Here is a 12,339-nt window from a genome sequence, read left to right on the forward strand (position 1 = left end):
ATCGAGAGCATCCTGGCGGGCTGTATCACCGCCTGGTACGGCAACTGCTCCGCCCTCAACCGTAAGGCTCTCCAGAGGGTAGTGAGGTCTGCACAACGCATCACCGGGGGCAAACTACCTGCCCTCCAGGACACCTACACCACCCGATGTTACAGGAAGGCCATAAAGATCATCAAGGACATCAACCACCCGAGCCACTGCCTGTTCACCCCGCTATCATCCAGAAGGCGAGGTCAGTACAGGTGCATCAAAGCTGGAACCGAGAGACTGAAAAACAGCTTCTATCTCAAGGCATCAGACTGTTAAACAGCCACCACTAACATTGAGTGGCTGCTGCCAACTCACTGACACTGACTCAACGCCAGCCACTTTAATAATGGGAATTGATGGGAAATTATGTAAATATATCACTAGCCACTTTAAACAACACTACCTTATATAATGTCACTTACCCTACATTATTCATCTCATATGCATACGTATATACACTGTACTCTATATCATCGACTGCATCCTTATGTAATACAAGTATCACTAGCCACTTTAACTATGCCACTTTGTTTACATACTCATCTCATATGTATATACTGTACTCGATACCATCTACTGTATCTTGCCTATGCTGCTCTGTACCATCACTCATTCATATATCCTTATGTACATATTCTTTATCCCCTTACACTGTGTATAAGACAGTAGTTTAGGAATTGTTAGTTAGATTACTTGTTGGTTATTACTGCATTGTCGGAACTAGAAGCACAAGCATTTCGCTACACTCGCATTAACATCTGCTAACCATGTGTATGTGACAAATCAAATTTGATTTGATTTGATTTTCAATCAGTGTAGATGAAGGTGAGGTGAGGACACAGGTTAAAGAAGGATGTTTAAGATGTTTAAGCCTTGAGGCATGGATTGTGTATGTGTGCTATTGAGAGTGAATGGGCAAGACAAAAAATGTGTCTTTGAACTGGGTATGGTCGTAGGTGACAGGCCCTCTGGTTTGAGTGTGTCAAGAACTGTAATTCTGCTGGGTTTTTCATGCTTAACAGTTTCCCTGTGTATCAAGAATGGTTCACCACCCAAAGGATATGCAGCCAACTTAACACACCAGTGGGAAGTATTGGCAGCAACATTGGCCAGCATCCCTGTGGAACGCTTTTGACATCTTGTGGAGGCCATGCCCCAACAAATTGAGGCTGTTCTGAGGGCAAAAAAGGGTGCAACTCAATAGTAGGAAGGTGTTCCTAATGGTTTGTAATGTGTAGTAATATGGTGATATTGCATCTGCTTCTGGAAGGTCATCTACGTACTGTGAGCTGTGCAATGCCATTTTGGTGGGACTCGATAATTTTGTCTCTCCTGGGACACAGACCTTTGTCCTTGGAACATCAATTCAGATTGCAGTTGTCACCTTGGACTTGTCTATTTCTATCAGCATAGAGGCTAAGCAGGTCTATTGGGAGCCAACCCCATCACCTTCCCCACTGCACTGCTCTCTTAGGTCTGGCCTTGTCACAAGTATCACACAAACACACAAGTCCACTCACATATTAACACTGTAACAGAACAAGAGTCGGAACATTTCTGAAACACAAGCTTTTTTTCACATTTATCTTAAATGTGACATCACATTGTAACTGGAGTGATCATTTCCAGATGGTTTGTCTTCTCGATGAAGTTTGGGCCATCACATGGTTCTTCCCATTTTCTATCATTGATCCCTAATATTCTGAAACCATTCTCTCCATATATTCTAGTGAGTCTGTGGACAAAATTCCAACTAAAAAATAGACACAGTATTTAAAGGGATGACTTAAGAGAAATGTACTGAAAAGCCTATTGAACGAAAACTTCACAAGAAAATCTGTTGGCCAGTAAGTGAGTGTTTTCAGCAGTTGAATTACATTTATTTAGCGCGCACAAGGGAGCCATGCCTGCAAAGCCCGTTAAGCACCTGCACAAGGTAAGTCTGAATACCAACTTACTGAGAAGTGAGTAGGAAAGGCATGTGTAATAAAGGTGTAATATCCTAAGTCGGAATCAGGCCCTATGTGCATTGGGTTGAACATAGGCAGTAGAGTTGCTTAATAAAGATGCAGAATGTCAATTGGCAGCATTGTAGGGTGCCAGGCGGCGGCCAGACAGTTACAAGACTTGTACTTACATTCATACTGTATATTCAAAAAGACTAGCTGCTACACAGACAGTCTAATCTTCATGTGTTTTCTTTTAGTCAAGTCCTATTTTTTTAATCCATATGTACAATCAACTCTCGCATAGAGTTAGGCCTAAATTCCCTGTTTGGAGCATTTGAATTAGGTTAGGGTTACATGATGATGTCCCAGAATCACCTGCTACCCGCACCATGGAGGACTTGGTGGCAAGGGGTGGTTGACTTTCCCAATTCAACATTTAGAATATTCGGCTGTCAATGAAGGCTTAAATTGGGAAGCCAATCAGAGCACAAGGGTCCTCTCCCCACAAGAAAATGAAAGTACATTTAGTCAGTCCACAGCGAGCTGAACGTTTTTGCGCCATTGTGTTTTCATCTTTAACCCTCCAAACCATCTATAGACTAGACTATTGTCTGTCATCAGGGCCACATTTGCTGTGAGCACACCAGGCATGGCAGAGATCAACAATTCTGAAGATTGTGCAAAGCTGTTGTAACCGATGTGAAATGGCTAGCTAGTTAGCGGTGGTGCACGCTAATAGCGTTTCGATCGGTGATGTCACTGAAACCTTGAAGTATTGTTTCCACTTGCTCTGCAAGGGCTGCGGCCTTTGTGGAGTTATGGGTACTGATGCTTTGTGGGTGTCAGTTGTTGATGTGTGCAGAAGGTCCCTAGTTCAAGCCCAGGTTGGGATGAGAAGAGGGACGGAAGCGTTATTTCATAGTTTTGATGTCTCCATTATTATTCTACAATGTAGAAAATAGTACAAATTTAAGAAAAACCCTTGAATAAGTAGGTGTGTCCAAACTTTTGATTGGTAGTGTATATATGTTATTTTTTGCTAGGTAGTAAACATTAGCTAGTGTTAGTCGGTTGGACCTGTGCCAAAACTCTGGCATTTCTTATCCTATAGCTTGTTCTCCATCTTTTGTTGTGCCAACATTTTTGAGCACTTATCTCAAACTTGTTTTCTACTGGCTCTCTCTTGTTTCTCTTCAGCAGAGTTGCAATACATATTGTATTGGCACCTAAGTATTGTGATAATATAGTTCTTGGCAATTCCAAGCCCTCATTAGGACAAAGGATGATAATGCAGCCACTTCAACACACAGAGGCAAATATTTGACTGTCTCAAACCCATCCTCGTTTTGTATTTAGGGAGCAGCTCAATATCAAGTAATTAGGGCTATGCTAATTGAGTATCCCCATGGTGCATGGTTTCGTTTTAGGGAAGTCAACTTTACATGGAGACTGGAAGAAACTTGCAAGAAAAACAGGCCGCTGTTTTTTTTTAAAGGTGTATGGAAGTTTTCAATGTTGAACCATACATGTACCAGGGGAATTTCTGGGGTGTCAGGCTCAAATAACTTGGTTTAGTTATAAGTGGAACTTGAAACTCCTAGCCCAGAATGGTAAGTATCCAACGCCTAGGGAGATGTTAATTTACAATACTGATTTGAGTCAGTGAAAATGTGTTGTGTTCTGGTTAAATGAGTTTCACTCCGTAGATGAATTATTAAGCAGTTAGATGTAAGAACAAGTCTTGTCTTGTAACTGTCTGGCAGACTGCACCCTACAATGCTGCCAATTGACATTCTGCATCTTTATTAAGCAACTCTACTGCCTATGTTCAACCCAATGCACATAGGGCCTGATTCCGACTTAGGATATTACACCTTTATTACACATGCCTTTCCTACTCACTTCTCAGTAAGTTGGTATTCAGACATACCTTGTGCAGGTGCTTAACGGGCTTTGCAGGCATGGCTCCCTTGTGCGCGCTAAATAAATGTAATTCAACTGCTGAAAACACTCTCTTACTGGCCAACAGATTTTCTTGTGAAGTTTTCATTCAAAAGGCTTTTCAGTACATTTCTCTTAAATCATCCCTTTAAAAATGGTGTACCTTTTTAGTTGGAATTTTGTCCACAGACTCACTAGAATATATGGAGAGAATGGATTCAGAATATTAGGGCTCAATGAAAGAAATCCACCTAAATATATGCATATTCGTCTCTGTTTCAGCACCAATTGGTACATTTTAAAATACTCTGATCTTGTAGATTATTTAGGGTTAGGAAAATATTTGTGAATAATATATATATTTTTTTAAACAAGTTAGGAGAGCCTTTAAAAACATTCAGTTCTTCAACCCATGGTAATGTTGGAAGATTAGTGTACATAGAATTATAATAGGTCGAATAGTGTACAATAGTAGGCTATACCCTTGTCTACTACCTGCACTAGCCTTGGAACTGTGTGACAACACAGCCAAGTATTGTACCATGCGTCGGGTTCAAACTGTTGCAGCTTGGTCTGCGCTCCGCTAAATAACAATTTAATTAGCCCACATACCTTTAAAAAAATATATATACTACCGTTCAAAAGTTTGGGGTCACTTAAAAATTTCCTTTGTTTTTGAAAGAAAATAAAAAATGTTGGTCCATTTAAAATAACATCAAATTGATCAGAAATACATTGTAGATATTGTTAATGTTGTAAATGACTATTGTAGCTGGAAACAGCAGATTTTTAATGAAATATGTACATAGGCGTACACAGAGAGGCCAATAATCAGCAAACATCACTCCTGTGTTCCAATGGCATGTTGTGTTAGTTTGAGAAACAGACGCCTCACATATCCTCAACTGGCAGCTTCATTAAATAATACCTACAAAACAGCAGTCTCAATGTCAACAATGAAGAGACGACTCCCGGATGCTGGCCGCCTAGGCAGAGTTGCAAGGAAAAAGCCATATCTCGGACTGGCCAATAAAAAGAAACGATTAAGATGGGAAAGATTAAAATGGGATTAAGATGGACCTAGAAGGCCAGCATCCCAGAGTCGCATTTTCACTGTTGACGTTGAGACGGGTGTTTTGCGGGTACTATTTAATGAAGTTGCCAGTTGAGGACTTGAGGCATCTGTTTCTCAAACTAGATACTCTAATGTACTTGACTTCTTGCTCAGTTGTGCACCGGGGCCTCCCACTTTTTTGTTCTGGTTTGGGCCAGTTTGTGCTGTTCTGTGAAGGGTGTAGTACACAGCGTTGTACGAGGTCTTCAGTTTCTTGACAGTTTCTCGCATTGAATTGCCTTTATTTCTCAGAACAAGAATAGACTGACGAGTTTCAGAAGAAAGGTCTTTGTTTCTGGTCATTTGAGCCTGTAATCAAACCCACAAATGCTGATACTCAACTAGTCTAAAGAAGGCCAGTTTTATTGCTTCTTTAATCAGCAAAATAGTTTTCAGCTGTGCTAACATAATTGCAAAATGATCAATTAGCCTTTTAAAATGATAAACTTGGATTAGCTAACACAACGTGCCATTGGAACACAGGAGTGATGTTTGATGATTATTGGCCTCTCTATGTACGCCTATGTGGATATTCCATAACAAAAATTATGCCCTTTCTCGGTACAATAGTCATTTACAACATTAACAATGTCTACACAGTATTTCTGATCATTTCAATGTTATTTTAATGGACAAAATATTTGTTTTTCTTTCAAAAACAAGGACATTTCTAAGTGACCCAAACGTTTGAACGGTAGTGTATATTATCAACTGTTACTAATGATCCTCAGCAACAACCAGCTGAAGGAAACTAACAGTAAATTGACAGTTGAATGTATGTGGTTATTCGTCCTACCAAGGGTCGATACTGATCGTTGCTAATATTTAACATGATAGAAAAGAGGTGGGTTGGCCGATAAATATGACATTCGAGACTGCCCCTCCCTGCAAGTTAAAAGGCTCTACAATTTCAATTCTGCATAATGGCACAGCATTTCATAAACTTTACTGTGGAAAAGTCATGTTGATATGCTTCAGTTTGCTGCCATATAACTGGTTTCACATTTGTCTCCTGCTATTATAAGGTAGAATTGATCAAAAACAACGGTCTTTACAATTCCCTTATCCAAACTGTTTACTCATTTACCTAGCTCTTATCAAGTTGTAAGTTATAGTGCATGGAGAATGCTGTTATTTCTATCGGAAAAAAAGAGAGTATATACTTTGTCCACTTTTACTTGAAACCAGCAGGTTTGCTCTACTTCGTTCATGGTTTTATCTCGGGTAAAGGTAGTGGAGTTATTAGGGAATTAACTCAAGGTCAGAACAAGGCGTATCTGTAGACACACCCCCATCACACCATCTATTCTATCTCCACCCCAAAAGAAAAGCGGGTAAATCGCATTCTATTAACAAGGGGAATAAAACAATTTCATACATTTTAGAATAAGGCTGTAACCTAACAATGTTTAAAAAGTGAAGGGGTCTGAATACCTGAAGAAAACGCACGAACAAAACTGAGGTTTTTGGATATGAAGACACTTTATCGAACAAAAGGAACATTTATTGAGTAAATGAATGTCTTCTGAGTGCAACCATATGAAGATCATCAAAGGTAAGGGATTCATTTTATCTCTATTTCTGACTTGTGTAACTCTTCTACTTGGCTGGTTACTGTTTGTAATGATTTGTCTGCTGGGCTATGTTCTCAAATAATCGTAAGGTATGCGTTCGCCGTAAAGCATTTTTCAAATCTGACACCGTGGTTGGATCCACAAGAAGTTCATCTTTAAACCAGGGCAGCCTGCCTGGGCGGCAGGGTAGCCTAGTGGTTAGAGCGTTGGACTAGCAACCGGAAGGTTGGAAGTTCAAACCCCCGAGCTGACAAGGTACAAATCTGTTGTTCTGCCCCTGAACAGGCAGTTAACCCACTGTTCCTAGGCTGTCATTGAAAATAAGAATTTGTTCTTAACTGCCTTGCCTAGTTAAATTAAGGTAAAATAAATAAATACAAATTCAGAATTTTTATAATGAGTATTTCTGTATTTGAATTTGGCGCTCTGCAATCTCACTGGTAGTTGGCCAGGTGGGACGCTAGCATCCCACATACCCTGAGGTTCATCTACACACAATACCCCATGACGACAAAACAATAACTTTTTTTTGTGATAGTTTATATGAAACAAAATAACAGACATCACATTTACATAAGTATTCAGACCCTTTACTCAGTACTCTGTTGAAGCACCTTTAGCAGTGATTACATCGTCTTTAGGTGCCTTTTGGCAAACTCCAACTGTCATGTGCCATTTACTGAGGACTGGCTTCGGTCGGGCCACTCTACCATAAAGGCCTAATGGTGGAGGGCTGCAGAGATGGTTGTCCTTCTGGAATGTTCTCCCATTTCCATAGATGAACTCTTGAGCTCTGTCAGAGTGACCATCGGGTTCTTGGTCATCTCCCTGACCGAGGCCCTTCTCCCTGGATGGCCCAGTTTGGTCGGGTGGCCAGCTCTAGGAAGAGTCTTGGTGGTTCCAAACTTCTTCCATTTTAGAATGAAAAAATCCACTGTGACAGAATCCTGTCTCGGAGCTCTACGGACAATTCCTTCCTCATGGCTTGGTTTGCTCTGACATGCACTGTCAACTGTGGGACCTTATGTAGACAGGTGTGTGCCTTTCCAAGTTATGTCCAATCAATTGAATTTACCAAAGGGGGACTCCAAGTTATAGAAACACCTCATGGATGATCAATGGAAACAGGATGCACCTGAGCTCAATTTCGAGTCTCATATAAATAAGGTATTTCTGTTTATTTTTTATACTTTTGCAAAAATGTATAAAAACCTGTTTTCACTTTGTCATTATGGGGTATCGTGTGTAGATTGCTGAATATATTGTTTTATTTAATCAATTTTACAATAAGACTGTAACCTAACAAAATGTAGAAAAGGTCAAGGGTGTCTGAATACTTTCCAAAGGCACTGTTTTGTAGTTTGAAACATTTGCTATTTTTTTCAAAGGGTAAAAATGTACTCTGTCATCCTCCAGGTATGTGGACGACGTGATATCAAGGATCGGCAGGATGTTTCCAGACATGTCGATTGAACTCTTCCGACCCAACGGGACGTCAGCAGTACTTCTGGTAAGATTCCTCCTCACCACTGGGAATACAACACTCCTCTGGTCCAAAACTGCTTCTCACACATTCAACATCTGACCAATTATTCAAGTTTGGAAGGCCACTCCCAATATAAATATGTAAAAATGCTGACCAAGATGATATTTGCATGGTGTCAGCAATATCCACAATAGAACATGCAAGCTATGCACCTTGTCCTCAGTTTTTTCCTTCATCGGATACCAGGATGAGTGCAGCTTCCTGTCCATGACTGCTGTCCAAAAATACAGAACCAAGGAGCTATTATGGTGTGTATGTTCTGTGACAAGATATCCATGATAGAGGGACACTGGTTAAGTTCCTTGACTAATGATTGTCATGTGCAGTTGACAGGGTACTGCACATCTGACTGTTCATGCAAGAGGTAGATTATAGAGAAACATCTTCAGTCCTTCAACCAACACTAGGTTCTCCCCAGCTCTGCTTTTGCTCTGAGTTTTATTTATATGAAGTGCTTAAGCATTCAAAGAGTTGCGCTGTTAAATATTAATAGTACCTGTAATTATTAACATGGTTCCCTGGGATGTGTACTGGAGCTCTGCTCGACAGCAGCATACATACTGCTGAACGGCACAGCTACTGTTCTTTACCATCTCTTACCACAAAAAGGACCCTACAAAGTCAGTGCCTCTGACTTAGTGATGAGAGAAATAGCACTCTGGTCAGTCTTGCTATTTTCATCATGACCGCCAGGTCGTCAGCACTCAGCACTTTGGCCTTCCCTTTAAGTATTTTTGTATTTTATTACAGATCCCCATTAGCTGTTGCCAAGGCTACTCTTCCTGGGGTCCAAACAAGATTAATGCAATTGCATACAAAATGAAACCGTACATCACACAACACATTATTACACACTACTCTACCACAACATATCTACAATACAACACATTATTACACACTACTCAACCACAGCATCTCTACAATACAACACATTATTACACACTACTCAACCACAGCATCTCTACAATACAACACATTATTACACACTACTCAACCACAGCATCTCTACAATACAACACATTATTACACACTACTCAACCACAGCATCTCTACAATACAACACATTATTACACACTACTCTACCACAACATATCTATAATACAACACATTATAACACACTACCACAACATATCTACAATACAACACATTATTACACACTACTCTACCACAACATATCTACAATACAACACATTATTACACACTACTCTACCACAACATATCTACAATACAAAATCCATAATACAATGTAAGTGTGTGTAGAGTGCGTGTGTTAGCGTGTCTTCAGTCTGCACTGTTTTCCTTATGAGGTGTAGCTTCTTCTTTTTCTTGCATTAGTTACAGTGCCTTCAGAAATGAAGAAAAAATGACAAGCCGAAATGTCAATAAGTATTCAACCCCATTTATGGCAAGCCTAAATAAATTCAAGAGTAAAAATGTGCTTAATAAGTTGCAAGGACTCACTCTCTGTGCAATAATAGTGTTTAACATAATTTTTGAATCATTACCTCAACTTTGTACCCCACACACACACAATTATCTGTAAGGTCCCTCAGTTGAGCAGTGAATTTCAAACACAGATTCAACCACAAAGACCATGGAGGTTTTCCAATGCCTCGCAAAGAAGGGCACCTTTTGATAGAGATTAAAACATGTAAACAAAGAAGACCTTGAATATCCCTTTGAGCATGATGAAGTTATTAATGACTCTTTGGATGGTGTATCAGTCCACCCAGTCACTACAAAGATACAAGCGTCCTTTCTAACTCATTTGCTGGAGAGGAAGGAAAATGCTCAGGGATTTCTCAGTGAGGCCAATGACGACTTTAAAATATTTACAGGGTTTAATGGCTGCGATAGGAGAACTGAGGATGGATCAACAAAATTGTAGTTATTCTACAAGACTAACCTAATTGACCGACTGAAAAGAAGGGAGCCTGTGCAGAATAAACATATTCCAAAAGATTTATCCTGTTTGTAGCACATTTACGCGATGGGACAAGAAGATCTCGGGCCGGCCAAACCCTCTCCTAACCCGGACGATGCCAATTGTGCGTCGCCTCATGGGTCTCCCAGCCACGGCCAGCTGTGCGAGAGTCTGGGAATGAATCCGGGTCTGTAGTGACACATCAAGCACTGCAATGCAGTGTCTTAGACCGCTGCACCACTCGGGAAGGCCCCCACAAATTGATTTTAACAAATAACTAGTCCCCCAAAAATGCGGCCCTCTATTGAATTTCAAAATCCTGATGTGGCCCTCGAGTGAAAAAGATTGCCCATCCCTGAACTAGACTCTACCCACACACTCACATACTACACTGACACTCCAACATACACACACGCAGATGCATATTGACGCCATGCACATACATACTCAGACACACTTTATATATGCTGCTGCTACTCTGTTTATAATATATCCTGATTGCCTAGTCACTTTTACCCCTACCAACATGTACATACTGTGTTACTTCAATTACGTCAACTACCGCGTACCACTGCACATTGACTCGGTACTGGTGCTCCTTGTATATAGCCTTATTTTTTTATTGTTACTATTTCATTGGAAAGTCTACACCTGTTGTTTTCAGTGCATGCAACAATACGATTTGATTTGTTAAGTGTTGCAGCGATTTTACTTATTGTGGTTGATGTGTATAGTGTTAAGTCATCAGCATACATAGACACACAGGCTTTACTCAGTGCCAGTGGCAGGTCATAAGTAAACATTTAAAAAAGTAAGGGGCCTAGACAGCTGGCCTGGGTAATGCATGACTCTACCTGGATTATGTTGGAGAGGATTCCATTAAAGAACCCCTTCTGTGTTCTGTTGGACAGGTAACTCTCCATCCACGATATAGCAGGGAATGTTTAACCATAACACATAAAGTACTTTTTTCCAGAAGCACATTTTGATCGATAATATCAAAAGCTACACTGACGTGTAACAAGACAGCTCCCACAATTTTCTTATTATCCATTTCTTTTTGCGAATCATCAGTCATTTGTGTAAGTGCTGTACATGTTTAGTGCCCTTCCCTATAAGCATGCTGAAAGTCTGTCAATTTGTTTACTGTGAAATACACTGAACAAAAATATAAACACAACATTTAAAGAGTTGGTGCCATGTTTCATGAGCTGAAATTAAATATCCCAGACATGTCCCATATGCACAACAGCTTATTTTGCTCAAATGTTGTGCACAAGTTAGTTTACATCCATGTCAGTGAGCATTTCTCCTTTGCCAAGATAATCCATCCACCTGACAGGTGTGGCATATCAAGAAGCTTAGTAAACAGCATGATCAGCACACAGGTGCACCTTGTGCTGGGGACAATAAAAGGTCACGCTAAAATGTGCAGTTTTGTTACACAACGCCACAGATTTCTCACATTTTATAGGAGTGTGCAATTGGCATGCTAACTGCAGGAATGTCCGCAAGCTGTTGCCAGATAATTTAATGTTCATGTTTCTACTATAAGCTGCCTCCAACGTCGTTTAGAGAATTTGGCAGTACGTCCAACCGGCCTCACAATCGCAGACCAAGTGTAACCACGCCAGCCCAGGACCTCCACATCCGGCTTCTTCACCTGCCGAATCGTCTAAGACCATGCAACTGTGGGTTTGCCCAACCAAATAATTTCTGCACAAACTGTCAAACCGTCTCAGGGAAGCTCATCTGCTTGACCGTTGTCCCCTCACCAGGGTCTTGACCTGACTGCAGTTCGGCGTTGTAACCATCTTCAGTGGGAAAATGCTCACCTTCACTGGCCACTGGCATGCTGGAGAAGTGTGCTCTTCACTGATGAATCCTGGTTTCAGCTGTACCGGGCAGATGGCAGACATGGTGTCGTCTGGGCGAGTAGATGTTTCAGCATGATAATGCGCAGCCCAATGTCTCCAGGATCTGTACACAATTCCTGGAATCTGAAACTGTCCCAGTTCTTCCATGGCCTGCATACTCACCAGATATGCCGTTGAGCATGTTTGGGATGCTCTGGATTGACGTGTACGACAGCGCGTTCCAGTTCCCACCAACTTCCAGAAACCACTCACAGCCATTGAAGAGGAATGGGACAACATTCCACAGGCCACAATCAACAGCCTGGTCAACGACGCAGTGGAGATGTCACGCTGCATGAGGCTAATGGTGATCACACCAGAAACTGACTGGCCCCTACATTTCTT

The 12,339-nt window shown here is 40.9% G+C and overlaps 1 protein-coding gene across 1 annotated transcript in view; it reads left to right on the top strand.

Annotated features, from left to right (window-relative positions):
* The window catches only part of med27 (mediator complex subunit 27), an 89,760-nt gene that overhangs the window by 51,772 nt on the left and 25,649 nt on the right, over positions 1–12,339 (top strand). Inside the window, exon 4 of the mRNA XM_064950607.1 lies at positions 8,025–8,118. Coding sequence (XP_064806679.1) covers positions 8,025–8,118 — 94 coding nt within the window. The remainder of the gene's footprint in view (positions 1–8,024; positions 8,119–12,339) is intronic.

Source organism: Oncorhynchus masou, chromosome 1 (genome assembly GCF_036934945.1).
Source record: "Oncorhynchus masou masou isolate Uvic2021 chromosome 1, UVic_Omas_1.1, whole genome shotgun sequence".
In the NCBI taxonomy this organism is placed as follows: domain Eukaryota; kingdom Metazoa; phylum Chordata; class Actinopteri; order Salmoniformes; family Salmonidae; genus Oncorhynchus; species Oncorhynchus masou.